The sequence below is a fragment of the Cinclus cinclus genome, chromosome 1 (assembly GCF_963662255.1).
Source record: "Cinclus cinclus chromosome 1, bCinCin1.1, whole genome shotgun sequence".
In the NCBI taxonomy this organism is placed as follows: domain Eukaryota; kingdom Metazoa; phylum Chordata; class Aves; order Passeriformes; family Cinclidae; genus Cinclus; species Cinclus cinclus.
The window spans coordinates 43474670-43492814 of NC_085046.1; the positions used below are offsets into that span (position 1 = coordinate 43474670).

At 41.3% G+C, this 18145-nt stretch overlaps 1 protein-coding gene across 1 annotated transcript; it reads right to left on the bottom strand.

The window, feature by feature from the left end:
• Positions 1-16529: 16529 nt before the first annotated feature.
• LOC134046392 (C-C chemokine receptor type 8-like) lies at positions 16530-17585 on the bottom strand. The gene has a single exon (XM_062496814.1). The coding sequence runs from the start codon at positions 17583-17585 to the stop codon at positions 16530-16532; it is 1056 nt and encodes a 351-aa protein (XP_062352798.1).
• Between the last annotated feature and the right edge of the window lie 560 nt (positions 17586-18145).

Sequence of the window (18145 nt, forward strand, 5' to 3'; positions counted from 1 at the left end):
GAAATTTTTGAAGTGTCTTAAGGTCATGTCAGCTTATTTAGCTGTTTGAGAGAAGGGTGATTTCATTATATGTAATTAAAGAGCATTCAGAATCCAGAGGACATAGTTTTGATTTGGAGTTTTATCTTGGTGGATATATGTGTAATACAAATAATCTTCTTGAACAAATTTTGTTGATTACATGGTAGTAAAGCAATTTTTCATGTGTGTATATGCACATGTAAATATACGTATATGTACACTTATATATAGAATCATAATACTCTAGAATCGTAGAATCATTTAGAATCAGAAAAGACCTCCAATATCATTGAGTCCAAACATTAAATTAAGTCCGCCACTAAACCATGTCCCTAAGCATCACATCTACACAGCTTTTAAATACCTACAGGGATGGTGACTCAACCACTCCCCCAGGCAGCCTGTTCCAGAGCTTGATATCCCTTTCAGTGAAGACATTTTTCCTAATGTTTGATCTAAACCTCCCTTGGTGCCCTTAGCCTTGTAGAATCTTTGTATTTGTATAGAAAGAAAGTAACTTTTTTTTCTTCCCAGTTTGGAACTTATTTTGAGTTGTAAAATTGGCAGAAAATAATTGTGGGTGCAACAAAACTAAAGTTAACTGACTCCCAACAGATTTGTCTCCTTTGCTGTCCAAGTCTTGTGTCCTGTGAAGGGTTGACCCCAGCCAGCAGCTAAGGCCCCATCTGGTAAACCCACTCACTTCCCCACAGGAGGATCAGGGAGAGAATCAGAAGTGCTGAAGAAAGAAACACTTGCAGGTTAAGAAAAAGACAGCTGAGTAAGAGAATGAAACTGAAAAAAACCCTCAAGAGGTAATACAAGGACAAATACTTGCCACGTTCTACCAAGCAGACAGATGCAGTCTTTGAGTAAAAAAATTCCTTCTGTCCCTAGTTTTATTCCTGAGTGTGATGTTCTGTAACACAGAATGTCCTTTTGGTCAGTTTGGGTCATCTATCTCGACCCTGGTCACAAATCTAAAAGACATCACCATAAAGGCTGCTGGGAAGGAAAGTAAGTCCATCCCAGTCAGACCAAGTTCACCTTCCCACCACCAAAATTTAGCTCTTGCCCTATACAATTGACACTGACTCTGGCTAGAAAGACAGCATGTGCTGTGGTTGTTTTGTTTACTGGCTCTGACCTGATGGGAAATCTTGAAGTATTTGTATGGTCGTCCTTTTCAAAACAAGCACAAATATTAAAAATATTTTCTGAGGTGCTCTTAAAAAAATGCTTCTCCTTTGCACACTGGCAATGTTAATCACAAAGAACTCTTGAAAACTGACCTGAATAAAAATTATATTGGAAATTACTGGTTGCACTTGATTTTAATTTTTTTCCCATTTTCATTTTTTATGCAGAAAGAAGCATCTTCTGCAGAAGGTGTAGCCCTTGACAAGATGTCTGGTTTCGCCTCTTAAAGTATCTAGGTGTGAACTTTCAGAAATGAGTGTGTTATAGCAAAGAAATCTCCAGGTTTATCTCTGTTCTTGTGCTATTTAAACATAATTGGAGCAACTCTGATTTGAGAAAATGTATTTAATTATTTGATTTACTTACCTCTTTTTTTTTTCTGTCCACAAATACACATGAATATTCAGAAAGTCTTAATTATTTTCATTTTCTGTACTGCATGTGGCCATCAGTGCCCACTCTCCTGACCAGTCCCACTGTTTCCACATGCACAGGGTAATTTTGGTTGCTAACAGAAATTCTGAATGATTTTTGGAAAAGCAGGAAACATGTCATGCTGAAGGTAGACATATGAGAGGAACTTACTAATTTATGGTGTGTTTAACCATGTAAGAGTATCTAAATACATGAACAGTCTAGTAAGAGGCTACTGCTGTTTCCCCTTGGAGGACTGGTTATGTTCTGAGTTCCCAAAGAAGCTGGATACAGAAAGGTTTTACCAAGCAATGGGCCCTGGAAAAGAGCTCTTGCAAAGAATGTCAAGTTACATTTTAGATGAGAGAAAAATTGGTTTGCTGAATACTTGTAAACCCTGTGAGCCCAAATAAACGTAATTTCATTTTTTTTATGTTTTAACAAAGCTGCACTTAAGGCAACATCAGAGATTCTTGTAATGAAGGTGTAGCCCTGAAACATGTATTTGCAGATTTCCGTATTTTGGCTGCTTTGAGAGAAGCCTCACTAGCTCTTGAGCATTCACTGCTATCTACAGCATCACTTTGAGCTAGAAGGTGTCTAGGTGCTGGTAGGACTATCAGACATTTCCATGTCATTTCAAGCAAAGCAGCTCCTGAGTTGCTACAGTGATTTATTTAGGGATGACATTTGTCACAGCCCAATGAGTCTGCTGTGCTCTACAGGGGATTTGGACAAAGTTTCCCCTCAGAAACCAGAACTTGTAATAACTGCAAGATACAAGAGCATTTGTGCATGAATGGAGCTCATCTCAAAACTGAATGTCCTCCCAAAGTTCCCTTCACATTTTTGCAATTTAAGACAAGATTTCTCTTTTGAAGTGTATGAGTGGGTATCAGCACTACTGCCCCTGCCCTCTCTTCCTTTCATTAATGCCAGTATTTGGCACACAGAAAAATAAACTGCTTAATACTTGTAGTCAGCTTAGAAGTATGTGTCAGCAGCATCTGGGGCACTTTATGAAGAGAGAGAAGTGCAATGTAGCACTGAGTAATACTGAAACTTAAATAACAAAAAATAATACTGCTACATATTCTGATAGCAGGCTTTGCAAGAGGGGTACCCAGTGTTTCCTGCTAACAGCTCTACCTCTTTAACTTTGCCTTTGACTTTCTAGGAGGAGCAAAACTACAGAGAAATCTGTGCACAGACACCTGCACTTGCTTGGAGAGCAAGCATAAAAGTAAGAACTTTTCTTGAGTTACCAGGAAAGATGAAGGAAAAGATGGAAGTGTAAACGAAATACTCTATTAAGACTCTGAACTGAGAGTTTCCCTCAAAGACAGCTTTTCATGTGGTAGTGGCCACAGGATTTCTTTCTAGGATTTGACTTGATATAGAGCCCCTTCCAAAGTTAAACTTTGCCTGGGAAACCTCTTCCTCTTTTCTCACAGCTGAGCATTAGAAACATTCAGAATTACTTGCCTCCTAACTGATGGATTTTTTTCAACCCTACAAAATTTTGAAAGTAAAATATACTCTCAGCTGAAAAGAACAGGCTTAATTCTCTGTGAGGCCTCAGGATTTGATTGTTTACATGCTCCATCAAAACCAGAAACACAGTCTGGCAAAATTTCTGAGCTTTTCTACAGTTAAATAGAGCCAGTCTATGGGTCTCAAGAAGTAGGATGTGTTCTTACCTAAACAGAGGTACAGTAAAGGAATATCATAAGCACTGAAAATTAGCATTCTGAGAAAGAGCAATTTGAGGCAGGTATTAAATACCTTCCTCCAAATCATGGGTATATGTATACCTGGCTCTTCTTTTGTGTAAGCTAATTTCTGGGCTAGTATATCTGTTAGGGTTTTTTTGCTGTGGTTTGGTTTGGGTTTTTTTCCAGTATCTGATAAAACATTGAATTCAGAGTCATTCAAGCAGGGGTTGTGGTCACAACCATTCTGGGTGTGAACTCAAGTACAAAATGGAAGGCTAATATTTTGGAGGGGAGATTGCCAGCACATATCATAGGATCATTACTCCAAGGGTCTCTACACTGAGTTCAAGCCCCCTGCTCTGTTGCTGTCAAATGTTCCAGGCAAATGACAATGACAATTCTCCCATTAATGTACAAAAATGAAAAATAATTTATAGGCTATTGTAGCTTTTTTGGTAATATACAAGTGGCAAGTCTCATTTATCCAAGCAGAGAAACTCACCTTTTCTTGTACATGACTAAAAAAATTACAGTGTGGTACTGATGAATTTATTAATGTAAAACCTCATTAACAAAAATTGCAATCTGGGTATAAAACAAATAACTCATTGAGATATGGCTGAGATATGGAGTAAAGACTTTCTAATGTGGTGACTCAGAGACATTACATTAAAAAGAGTACCCAATATCCCTTTAAAACATTATAAGAAAAAAAACTTTTAACATACTGAATGTTTGAATAATATAGAGAAACCATGTGATAGGATAGGGATGCAGAACACCTGTCAACTGCATCTGACAGAGCAATATGTGACTTAGATATGGAGAGCTTAGGTTAAGTATGAAGGATTTAATGTCTGACCAATTTTTATCCTTAGCAGAATGCAACTTCAACCTATCAATATCCTGGAACTACTTCAAAACCAAGACCCAGTAAGTTTCTGGTACAAAAAAAAGAACATTATTTTCTATACCAATTGTCCAGTTGAATTCTCTACTTTGATATTTAGTCTTATCCCAAGCTGTAAGCTAGTCACAAGACCTAGTTGTTCCCAAAGATATTATCTCTGCTTCAATGCCAGCTCTACTCCTACTGTCATTAGATGTGTCATTGGGCACATCTACTCCCCACTTAGTGAATTTCTCTTACATATACACACATTTAGATGGAAAGATAAGGGAAGAAATCAGCTACTCACTGTTTCATCAAGCTGGTCTAACTGTGGGTTCTTCTTCTTCGTGAGCAAACATATATCTGAAAATAGGAAACAGCACTTCCTGTGACATATTGCACAAGGGGAGGTAAGGTTCTTCTTCTCTGAAAAAGCTTGGTTTCCAGGATGAGGTCAGAATTGGTGGATGAAGACTTCATGGGTGCCAGCTTGTGCTGCTCCAGCTGGAACTGCAGCAGTCAGTTTCTGAACTACTCCATCTCAACCAGGGTCAGTAAATATTTCTACCTGCTCTGGAAAGTTCTAATCTCAGTTCACTGTCTTCCAGTTTGAATTCATTGCACCTTGTCCTGTCACCCTATGCCCTTGTAAAAGGTTCCTCTCCTTTCTTGGAAACTTTCTTCAGACACTGGAAGGCTGCAATTAAATCATCCTGAAGTCTTCTCTTATTCAGGCTGAACAAACCAAATTTCCTCAGACTTTTCTCACAGGAAAAGTTCTCCATTTGACTGGTTGCCTTGGTGGACTCCTCTGGACTTGCTCCAATAATTTGATACCCTTCCTGGGCTGGGGATCCCAGATGCTGGATGCAGCAGTACAGGTGGGGTCTCACCAGAGCAGAGCAGAGCAGAGCAGAGCAGAGCAGAGCAGAGCAGAGCAGAGCAGAATCCCTTCCCTTGCCCTGCTGGCCATGCTGCTTTAAATGTAGCCCAGGACACATTTGGCTTTCTGGGCTGCAAATGCCCATTGCTGGGTCATGCCCAGCCTCTCATCCACCAGCACTCCCAAGTCCTTTTCCTCAGGGCTATTCAAGTCCTATTCCTCAGGGCTATCCCAATCTATTCATCTCCCACTCTGTGCTGATACCAGGGGTTGGCCTAACCCAGGTGCAGCACCTTGCACTTGGTCTTGTTAAACCTCACAGGTATCCCACGGACCCATTTCTCAAGCTTGTCCAGCTCTCCCAGGTGGCATACTGTCTTTCAGGTGTGTCAACAGCCCCACTCAGCTTGGTGTCATCTGCAAATTTGCTGAGGGTCCACTCAATCCCTTTGTCATTAAAAAAGATATTAAATAACACTTGGTCTCAGTACAGACTTCAGAGGGACACCAGCTGTCACTGATGTCCATCAGGACACTGAGCCATTGACAACTTCCCTCCAGACAGGACAGTCCAACCACTTGATAATCTGTCTAACAGTTCACCCATTGAATCCATCTCTCTCCAGCTTAGAGAGAAGGAAGTTGTGGGGACTTTTCAGAAGTCCAGATAAACAACATCCATAGCTCTTCCCTTGCCCACTCTTGCAGTCACTCCGACACAGAAGGCCACTGGGTTGGTCAGGCAGGACTTGCCCTTGGTGAAGCAGTTCTGGCTGTCCTGAATGTGGTCTCCACGTGCCCCAGCACAGCTCCCAGGAGGAGGGGTGAGGCTGACGAGTCAGTAGTTCCTAGGGTCATCCTTTCTACCCTTTTCAAAGATAGGTACAATTTTTCCCTTTTTCCAGTCACCTGGGACTTCACCTGACTGCCATGACTTTTCATGGAGTTATCTCCATGGAGATGATTTCATCATACTTTCTTTCATGATACTTCATGGAATATCATGGAGAGGGGCTTTGCAACTATTGTCAACAAATTTCCTCAGAACTCTGGGTTGCATCTCACTGGGTCCCATAGATCATTATAAAACAGGACTGATGAATAATATGGCCACTTTTCTGCTCCCTATGGAGTAATTTTCAATTTTATAGCAAACAGGGCTTCATTTTTCAAATTTGCACCCTTTTGGCAGCAGCTCTTGACCACTCTCTCTAGGACTACCAGGTGTTTTCCTATAGTATTCCTGAAAAGCTGTGAGACTGGCATGGGCTACAATTATAGCTGGATTTTTTTCATCTACTAAAAAATTTATTTCAGTAAACCCAGGGATATATAATTGATCACAGCTGTTACAGGGAGTATAAAAGAGACTTATAAAGCTGTTTCAGAAAGAGTGACTAAGCAAAGCTATAGGAAGAGGGATATGATGGCTGGAATCACATAAGGGAAGGGTCTGTGTAGATTTTGCTGTAAGTACAGAACAGCAAACCACTGAAAACTTTCAAGCCTGAGCAAAAAGTGCCTTCCCTACAGGGACACACTGGATAACAGGGAAACCCAAGACACATTGTAATTCTGTACCATCTCCCTCTGAGTTGCTGTCTGAATTTGAAATTCTTTTTTACTCTCAGGACGTCTCTTCCTACTCAATGTACAGGCTGCTAGTTCAGAAGTCTTGTTTGCATGTTTCATCTTTTGTGAACTGCTATGCCTGGTGAAGAAATTAATTGGCTTTCAGGATCAAAAATCCTGCCTAAAGAACTTATTTTCACTGCCTCATGAAAAAGAAGGGTGTCACCTGGAAAAGGGGCTTATCTCAGCTCTTAAGGGAGAAACTCCTTTGGAATCCATTGTCCAGGGTCTTTGAGTGGGTGTAATCTTCTGGAAATAGCAGAGGTAATACTTGACCTCTTATCTCCCTGTCTGGTGAAACTGGGGCTTCCTTCTGCCTTTCTCAGGGTCTTTCTGCAGTCATCAGGCTCCCAACCAGTTCTAGGAAAGATCACAGGAGAAGTCTTCCTTGGAAGACCTATGTGTTATTTTCATGACCTGCCGGGTAAACAGCAGTTTTGAGTTTGGCATAATGGGTTTGATGGATCCTTATGGTGGTGAATGAGTCATTCCTGACCAACCAGTGTATTCTAACTTGAGGACAAAAGCACCGTTTTGTACATATTGTTTGGAAAGAATTTTAATTCTTTGTGCCTCCAATCTGGGTGATTAGACTGAAGAAAAGTGGACAGTGTTTTCAGGCTGCCTGAGCCTCAGTTGCTCCAATCTTTGAAAATCAGGGATGGACTCTTTCCAAAATGGTGATGCAAATAATCTGAAGCTTCAAAAAGTTTGAGCAGGATTAAAATACAGGAGGAAAAAAAAAGACATATTCAAAAGAAAGAAAACATTTCATATCAGGTGCTTAATTTTAAGCACCTGTGACTACATTTTGAACTGCAGCTAAATTACTACTATCTTATAGAGGATAGAGTCTGTTACAAAGGACAGAACCCCCCTGAAAATGTCTTTTTCAGCCATGTTGAGACTCTGAAACAGTCCAGGGGAAAGAAATTCTATTCATTGGTCTAGAAGGCATGGCCTGTGAGAAGTGATTGTGAAAGGACTGGAGGATCTCTCAGACTTAATTACTATGATTTTACTCATAGTATCTTTCCTGTATGGATTTAATGGGTTATAAAAATTAACTAATTCATATAACTGCCTAGGAGATAAAAAGCAGAGGAAGCAGGGGGAGAAAAGTGTCCCAAAGTCGAAGACACTGACAGGAGAAGATTGCCATTTAAAATTAGGTTCTCCATCTCCATAAAAAAATAGAATGAACAGTAAGAAAAGAGTACATAAACTTCAGCCTGCTAATCCATGGAAATTTGATAAATAGGGAAGTGCTGCTTTACCAAAGGGAAGAATAAAAAAAAAAAAAAAAGAAAGAAGAACCTCTTCTGTAATAAAACAGTCTTGCTTCTTCTGGAGCTTTCTACAAGTTGTCATAACAGTACCACTGAGAGAACTAAAGCAGGGGAATCAAACCATGATGTGCTTCTATTACTCCATCAGTTGCTGAACATAAGAGGAAACTAGCTTTATGTGACAATAATAAAATATGTGTATACTGAAGTCTGTGGGGATACACTTAAAGGCACTGAAAGAGTTTTCCTTCTTTCCTGAAGAAGTATCTTTTCCTGTGGAGGGAAAGAGATGCTGGAGACAGTTCACTAATTGCAAAATATTGGAAATATTACCAACCAGATTACCTAAATAGAAATGACTGGTCTTCAGCTACATGCCAGTAAGACTATAGCAAAGATAAGTGATGGCCTTGCAGTTCATCTCATGGTCTAGGCTTTCCATGGGAGGAGAAATGCTGATTTCAGTCCCTGTGTTAAAGTATGTTCAAGAATTTCAGGCAAAGCAGGACAGCATGAGGGAAGGTGCATACCGAGGGAGTTACTTTGCTGTTACTCTAGTGTGCTTCAGCCTACCCATTGATGATGAAATTGAATGAAGTAGGTCTTTTGTGCTAAAAGAGGAATTCAGTAAGCAACTTAGTGATATTAAAATAACAACTTATCTGTTAGTAGGGAATTCTTTCCCAATTTCTTCAAACTGGAAGGTGTAAGCTGCAGCAACCATCTCTCCCACCCCTAGTTGTGTGATAATTGATAAAAGATTCATGTTAATCATAAAAGCATTGGGGTTTGTGTAAATCAGAATACTTAGGTCTGAAATGAAGCATGGACATTAGATAGAGAAAAATAGATATGATTAATTCATTCTATTTAAATCCCCCTGTTATGAATATTGAGGTTTTTAGAAAATTGTATTCAATACCAGTTTGTAAAACACGGGTTTCCCATGGCCTGAAAGGTATTGCAAAATCAGTTTTCCTGCCTTTGTATAATCAATTGCAACCTGAAAGATTTTGCAATACCAGATTTCCTGCCCTAGTGTAATCAATCCCAACCTATCTGTTAAGACCAGACCCCCCCACGTCTACTGTTCCTTATCTACCAAGACCACGTGGCTACTTGACAAACTGTCCGGAGACTACCAGGAAAACCATACTATAAAGAGGAGCTGCAAACCAAGGTTTGACGGAGTGTGGAGTGGGCAGTGACCCCTCACATTCCCCAGTGCTGCTTGCTCAGTCTATATCAAATAAAGCAATCTAAATTTTGCTAAATATTGAGACTTTGTTTCTCATTTATAACAGTTGGTAGATGGCTAGCTAGTCTAAGGGCTCCCTCTCTAGTCAAGGGACAGAGGTAAATATTTGCAGAGGGTGACACACTGTTTTAAGTTACTCCACCTTAGGCTGGAATGAATCACCTCATGGAGGGAGCACTCTTTAATGACATAAACAGCCTTAGGCAACAAGTTCAGGGTAGGCACCCAACCTGTGCATTGGTAAAACTGTTTCAGGTAACCTGAATGAAGCCTTCAGGGCTTTTGGTGATGAGAAACCATTTATTTTGGAAAAAACATCAAGTCAAATATTTTTATTTTGCTGTTTTTCAGGGCCAAGGTGATTTTTTAGCAGGTAAGCCTGATAATGCTGCCTACTTCCATTGCTGAAGGGGAATAGATCTAAGGTATATCTAAAGACCAGTCCAGGTGGCAATGCCAGAAGCTGGAACAGATTTGTTATGGCATTGTGAAGACTGTACCTAGCTCATGCCCATGAAAACTGCATGTGCTACCTATCATGGCACAGATGTAAGGCTGCAAAGCCTGTCTTCCTCTTCCCCTACGTCCTCATAACCATGCAGGTGCTCTAAAACTGTGTTTTAGGAGGGGTAGGAAGATGCACAAAAGTAAAACAAGTGCTTGTGCAAGTTTCCTCATTAGCTGCTCAGGTGTCACAGTGCTTCCTTACAGCTTTAGGGCACTTCACAGAACCTTGGAGGAGTAAGACTTGGCAACAGAGATGTAAGTAAACTCGGAGTTCTATATATTCTTAAGATATTCTGCATTACTCATGGAAGAACGACACAAGGACATATCAATGCAATCTAACCTTCACGTTAACCCTCCATACAAACATTGTGGTGCTCAGTACCCCATCACAATGGTTGGTTCAGTTTGCAGAAGGCACCCTCCCAGCTGAGGGACTGGTTATTTGGGGTTCTCTTTATTGCACTTCAACTACAGTGCAGGAGCAGGCTCTACTTAAAGCACACTACCCAGGCCCTTCTTGGATTGTAAAATTCTGTTTTTCCCTCATGATCATGTCTCTAGTTCTGTTTGCCTTCTTACCACATTTATGAGATGAAGCAGTACAATTATGTCCACTTTGCAAGCATCCACTAATTTGTGGAACCTGATTTGTAAACTGTTTTTCTCCATAGCAACATACTGTGCTGGGGCAGGGTTCTCATCTGCTGTAACTGCGGGTTCTTGATCTTCCTACTGATTCTTGGAACATGAGGATCACCACATCAGAGGCTATCTGTGAAAATCTTAGTGTAAGTAGAAAGGAAAGGTGCTTAATTTGTGTGTTAGAATTAGTCACTTTAGGGTGGGTGAAATAAAATCAGCTCTAAGTGTCTAAGTCCCTTGATGAAACTTGTGCCTGTCCTGTGATAAGCTTGCAGATTCCAGTAGTATTTGTGGCACAGGACTTGGCATCTCTGAAATGCAAGCCTTCCCTGATTTTGCTTCTCAGGTATCTGCAAGACTGCTCAGTGAAACTGAACCCAAAAGACACAAATCACTCCACATATTCTTCAGTCTTCCCAGAGACTGTCCTCACACCTGTGCACCTACCTGGGAGACCCTGCTGTGCTCGGAAAAACTCCCCATAGAGAATCCAGCAGCTTGAAACCAGCTAGGTAGCCACATCACACCAACTTACACACATAATTAATCTGATCTTAGTCATCTCCTGGCAAGTTTCATTTATGCGTGGAGACACCACTTCCTTTGTAACTTCTTTAGAGAAAACATACGAATATGCAGGGCTTCAGATAAGTCATCAAACCTTTTTTCACAGTTTACAGCAAACTAACCACACACAGAATATGTGGTACTACAGACTTCAAATTCTTCTCCATCCTCAACAGAAGAGGATGACTGTGGTACTTTCTGTACTGTGATAGATTTAATTTTATTGCATCCTCTTTATCTCTTTTTTCTATTAAGGCAGTACTAATTGATGTCTACTAATGGGAATGGAAGAGCTAGGTTACAGCTTTGTCACAAGGGAGATATTGCACACCTGCTCTGTCAGTTGAATGGTTGTAGATAGACAGTTTGTGCCACTGGGCAAAACAGTCTCACCAGGAGTGATAGGAAGCCAAGTCTATCTGTATTTTTAAACCTTTCAGATCATTTTGCAGAAGTAATTTTCCATTTAGCACATGCAAACTAACTTGTCATTCTTCTTGGAAAGATTGTGTAAATGTTAAGGTGAAAGCAAGCCACAATCAATTGATAAAAATTACTTCAATGAAAAAGCTGTGTGAGCAAGAGAATTTAAAGGAAAACTGATACTTCTGCCTCAGTTGTACTAAAGTATGCTAAGATAAATACCTACATGAAGACTTACATGAATCCTAGGGTAAAAAATGTATTTTCATTGCCTAAAGTGCACTTGGTTTCACCTGAAATCCCAAAACTTAACTATCACTAGCATGTTTGTTTGGAGAGTTAACCTTGTACACTGGTGCTCCACTTTACAAGACTTCATCAAGTCACACTGTATTTTCAATACTATTGGATTTTGCAGAAGTTCACTATTACTGTTTTTCATACCGTCCAGGGACCATTTCTTGTCTCCTAGTTGTTCATATGCTAAATGCATTAAATATTAAATACTTGCACTCACCAGCGCTCACCACTGGAATTTCCAACTTCTCTCCCTCTACACATTTCACTGAAAAGTCTGTCAGGGAAGCCTAAGCACAGACCCCCACCCCCCTCCACCCCCCCCAACCTGTGTTTTTTATTCTGAAATCAAGGAGTCTCTCCTGAGGTATAACCTAACATTTTCTCTTCCTGAGAAAGAATCTTAAAAAAATTAGGGCCAAAGACTCTGGACATGAGCCACAACCTGGAGAAGCTGTGTCAGAATGCTGTGACAAGTGAAAGCAGTTTGTCAGCTTGCTTGAGACTCAGTGTGAAGGAAGAGAGCAGGATGACTTTCTAGGGGGAGAGACAGACTGAGCAGCTGACACTGGAGTACACTGGGATGGATGAGAGAGGACACATGATTATCTTCTTCAGGCCAAGAGAAGGAAAGGAACTGCTGACAGAGAAAGAGAGAAAGCAAGCAGTTGGGCACAGGAGTCATCTAAGGGCCACCAGAATGGTGAGCAGACCTCTGAGATTTTTGGTTTTTTAAAGAAGTTTAAAGTTGGGCACATTTTGGAACTTAGTGGCATTATGAGATCATTTCAGCAGATATTGCAAACCACAGAGAGTTTTGTATCTCACTTCTGGGTTAATTTATTAATGCATTCGGTTTGCACTGGATAATGCATTTTGCTTATAAAGTATTTCTAATTAAGAGGAGCAAAACCCACACAAGGGGCACTTCTGAGGCAGAAGATGGTGTGAGGTATGTTTCTGTAGCCAAGGTTCTAGTGTAAGGACTACAAACATTTATAGTGTATGGCCACAAATGAGCAATGTAATTGATTTTGCCTATTCCAACTATCCTTTTTTATAACTTGAGCTTAAATATGAAGCTGAGTGTTGAGGGTTGGTTCTTTCCCTTTTCCCTCTGTGGAATTTTCCCCATTGTCATGCTAAGATACCTGTTGACTGGGCCCTGGTGACAAGGGGGAGGGGAGAGAAGAGGGAAACCCCTCGATATCCAAACATCCAGAAGAGCAGACAGAAGGCTCTGGCTCAGCCCATTTTCCCCGCGGAGTTCGGACGAGAAGGACGATCGCTGCCTCAGACCCATCCCTGCCATCCCAGCACCGGGAGCCATCCTCACTGCTGTCAGACCCTGCCCTGCTGCCTTCTCGCTTTAACCTGCCACCATCCAGCACTCTGCTGAGCACCGGAACCCACACCGTGAGCGGAGAGCTCTCTCTCCATCTCTCTCTCCCCCTGGGACAGCGCTGCCACCACCCCCAGCCCTCCTGCAGCTCTGCGGGACCCGCCCGCCCCCAGTACCGGGAACTGCAGCTCAGGGAAAAGGTGCCTGCAGCCAAAAAACACTGGGACTGAGTTACTGTTCTGTTTGTGGCTAATTTCATAGCTGTTGTTGTTCTTGTTTGTCTTGTTAGATATACTAGTAAAGAACTGTTATTCCTACCCCCATATCTTTGCCTGAGAGCTCCCTTAATTTCAGAATCATAATAATCTGTAGGAAGGAAGGATCACATTTTTCAGTTCAAAGGGAGGCTTCTGCTTTCCTTAGCAAACACCTGTCTTTCAAACCAGGACACTGAGGTAATACATACTTCATATCTGGATCTTTTCAACTCTGATGTCAAACCCTGGGAAATACTATGGAAATTCCCAATAGATGCTGTATCCTGCCATACTGAATTCAGTGGTGGATCTCAAACGTGTGACAGATTTCTCATGACCCTAGTCTGGGGGGTGAGCCACAAGGAGAATATCTGAAATTCAGTCTCACACCTTCTTAAGTTTGGGGCTGTCCTATGGTAAGTCAGTAGAACTGAGAAACACTGTGAAAACACTGAATTTGGCAATCACAGGTTGGAGAAAAGCCAGAAAGAATCACAAACAGCACCACAATACACATTATTATTTTGCTTTTTTATTATTATTTTTATTATTTTCATTATTATTTTGCTTATTTTTATTTGAGAGTCAGTCACTCCTTTGCTGTGCTTTGCACATTATTAGTATAGTCACTTACTTTAAAGGTCTGGGAGGTGTTTTTGAGGATGTGCAGATTTGGCCAAGAGGCCTTAGAGTAGGGTAAGGTCAGACCTGGATAAGGTCACAGTGGCACAGGCATCATGATACAAAAAGACAGAGAAAAATGAGACAGAGAAGTCTGAGAAACATGTTAGATGAAAATCAATAACTAGAAAGTTCAAGCCCTTCAGAACACACACTGTTCAAACCTAGGTAGGGACATGTTACTAAATGTGAAAAGTGGTATTCAGGAGTTTAACTGGCAATCTGATAGCAATGGTTTCACTAGAGCTTCATCTCTGGAGAAACAATAATTGCTTTATGTGTGCAACATCTCATTAGAAGATCTGTTCTACAAACAGCAATAATTTCCTTATTCCATTCTCCTCTGAGTAGTGATCACGTTTCCACTAATTTTGTGGAACAAGACTGAGCTATATATTTTGGCATATATATACACAGTATTACACCCACCCCCAGGAAATCCAGGTGATGTTAAATCTTACTGTTAATAGGTGCTTTTGCAGTGGTATTTGCAGCTGACAACAACTCAGCACATGAAAACTAACTGATCTATTTATGAGTAGATGGCAAAATTTCTTTTACCAATTTTACTGTGTGTCAGAACCCTTGAAACTGATGAAATAGTTGCATCTGCTATCTACTTTATTCCAAGATTATTACACTTGCAGAGAAAAGTAGATTGTCTTTGACAAGTTTCTGCCTAAAAAAATGTATAATTGAAGAAATGGCGTTACCAGATCATTATTATTATCATCCTGTGAATGTATCACTCTTTTCCAGAACTCTTTCAGTGCATCAAAGTGCAAAACTTTAGAACATTGTTTAGAGTCTCCATAGATTCTTTCCATCACATGTAAAAGTAGCATGAAGTCTTGTGGTCCAAACCATTAAAAGTAAAATTTCAGGTTTAGAGAAGAGGCACAATGCTTCTGGGTGTATTTTAAACAGAAATACTTTCATCCAAACTCCAAATTCTAGCCACAGGGGGAAGATACCTGACCTGAGATGCTGACCCATGTTTCTTTTCCACCATTAAGGTCCCCTTGAAAGTCCAAAGAACCCCACAGAAACGAACAGAGAGTTTTATTTCTAAATACAAGTTTTCTGAGAATATAATAATTGAGTTGCAGGGTATTTCTTATCCATTGAGGAATAAAAACTAGAAATGTTACTCATGCTATCAACAGTAAAAGAAAGGAGTATCTTGTATACCATATAGTTAATAGCAAGAACATTTTGGCACCAAGATTAATTATTTTTTAACTTTTAGGGAGGATGAAAACATGAAATTATATTTTCAGATGGAAAGGTAGAATTAGGAAAATATTTTAAATTTTTATTAGCCTAAAAAATAAAATCTTTGACAATATCCAGTCTGTGCTTTCCTTGACAACACATTTCAGGTGTTCTCTTACTTAACTTTTAAAAATGTGTTTGCAGTAGTACTACTTCAATGTAAATGTTATTTTTCCCCTGTGAATTTTTACTGGGATTTGGAGAACAAAGTTTCCTCAGCAGAAAAGTGGAGATAAGACTTATATTGCTGAAGAGCTTCAGGGTGCCTCTCAATTCCATCAGATGCAATTTATGTGATACCCACTCAAAAATAAACAAACTCAAACTTTCCTTATCCTAATTGAGGCTTGTGATCATTAGGCAGACTGTCAAGAACCAAGACAAAAAAGGTATAGCTAATGTTTATTCAAAGAAAGCATTTTTAAAATGGCAGAAGATGAAGACATTTGGGAAAAGAGATGGAACTTACTTTGCTTTGCTACAGGTCATTTTATGATTGTTACATTTAGCAGCAAGCACTGAAGGCACAGAGCTGGAGCTCCCGCAGCTCCAGAGGGGATGGGGGATGCAGATCCCCCGCTGGCTCTGAGGACAACGTTTTCAAGCATAGGAACCTCCGCGAGTGACCAGTATAGGGGACACCTGGAGCCATTGCTTTGTTATTTTTTGGAGGCAACACTACCAAAGGCTGCTCTGGGTGGCAGCAGTTCCAAGATTCCAGGGCTGTGCCCCAGGGACCAGCCCACAACAAACAGGGTCCTCAGCTGGGAGCTGAGGCAAAGGGGAAACTGTGACAGGGTCTGAGGTGATTCCCTCTTTGCAATATGAAGCAATCCCATGCCTGTCCATTTCCCCATTTTCCAGAGGGATTGTCCCAGGGATTTAGGGATTCAGTTTCCACAGGGCAGAGCATACTTGGGGGTGAGGCAGAAGCAATATTTTTGTCAGAGAAGAAAATAGATATTAGAGGAAGCAGCCTGCTTACTGAAGTGTATTAAAGGAGCTCTAAAACTTAATTTAAAAATATTCTATGACAAAGTGTGGTCACCATTTTACAAATGCACTGGTTCTCTTGGGAAACGAATGCCACAAGTTCTTATGTGGCAGTTCACAGCATATCCCAACAGGATACTGCATCTCCCAGGGGATGCTGCACACATGGTACAACCTCCAGGACCACAGCAGACCTTTGGCCAGCCCCTCACACCAGTAGAAGGTTGCTCAGGTGTGCTCACAGGACCCCTGCACAGTCAGACCAGCCAGAGAGCTGGGTGGGTGCCGAAAATGACTGCCCAGCCCCAGCACCTCCAGCAGGGCTGGAGAGGACATGACCACAGGACTGAAGGAGTCCTTTAAGATGGGCCTTGAATGTCACACCAGCGAAGGCGTAGATGATGGGGTTCAGGCAGCAGTGGATGAAGGAGATGGTTTCTGTCACCTGCAGGGCCAGCGCTATCTGGGAGCTCGCCTTGCAGTCATTGATGATGTGCAGGCTCTGCAGGGAGTCGAGGAACAGCGCAATGTTGAAAGGAGTCCAGAAAAGGAAGAAAACAATGACAATAATGAAGATCATCTTGATCGCCTTGACCTTGTTCCGGTTTTTGCATTTTTGCAGGTTTTTTAGTATCTGAGTGTAGCAGCAAACGAGGATGCTAAAGGGAATCAAGAGGCCCAAGATATTGGCTGCAAACTGAGAAGCAACCTTCCAGGTATTGTCACCTGGGGGGTATGTGGGGACACACTGCAAAGCCTGCTCGATCTGCAGCTCCTGGCTGAACATGATGTTGGGTACAGAAGCCAAGACAGCCACCAGCCACAGGATCAAGCTGATAATTACGCCACAAGTGGCTGTCCGTATCCTCATGGCATAGACAGCATGGACGATTGCTATGTACCTGTCTATGCTCATGAGGGTTATAAAGAAAATACTGCTATAAAAACCTGTGTAGTAAATGCCAGCCATTATCTTACACATGGCATTGCCAAAAATCCACTGGTCTGAAGCGTAGTGGGCTTGGAAAGGGAGGGGCAGAACGAAGAGGAGATCAGAGGCTGCGAGGTTCAGCAGGCAGACGTCAGTCATTGTTGTTAGCCTTTTCCTGGTCAGGAGAACCCAGAGGACCAAGGAGTTTCCCAGGAGGCAGAAAACAAACACAAGGCAGTAAAGAATTGGCAGAAAGAGGGATTTAAACCTGTGAAAGTTGTTCCCTTCATTACATGGCGCAGTGTTTTCATCGTATCCATAGTCATATTCTGTTGTGCCAAGGAATTGGCTGGTGGGATTCATCTCAGGTACCTGTGCAGGAAAGAGAAAGGGTTAAAAATGTCTGTCTGTCCTGGCACAGAACTCCCATGGAGGCTTCTGCTTCTGTCTGTTCTGTGTTGAGCCTTTGGGTCAGCCTCCAGGCAGAGGGGGACTACAAAATGCAGTCTTGGTCTCATTGGCTGGATGAGAACAGCTGTATCACCCAAAGGGGTGCCCTCCAGCCTGCTGATTGTTGCTATACACATGTAAGTGTGAGCACTGGGATGCTCTCTGTTTCCCTAAAACTGCTTTAGTGCCAGTTGAGGACCAGCCCCTCATCATTACAATGACAGGGAAAAATACAAGTCTCTGAACAGTCATAATGATAAAACAAACAAACAAACAAACAAAAAACCCAAAAGAAACAAAAAGCAACAACAACAACAAAAATTAATCCTACATCTGATCTAAGGATCTCAATTTTCTTTTGCTCCCTGGTGTGGGGAAGCTTTTTTGCCTGTAGCATCAAGACCCTCATAAAAAGTGTTTTGCCTAATGAATCCGTCACCAAGCAGCATGATCTCATTTTTAGCAGAGATGCT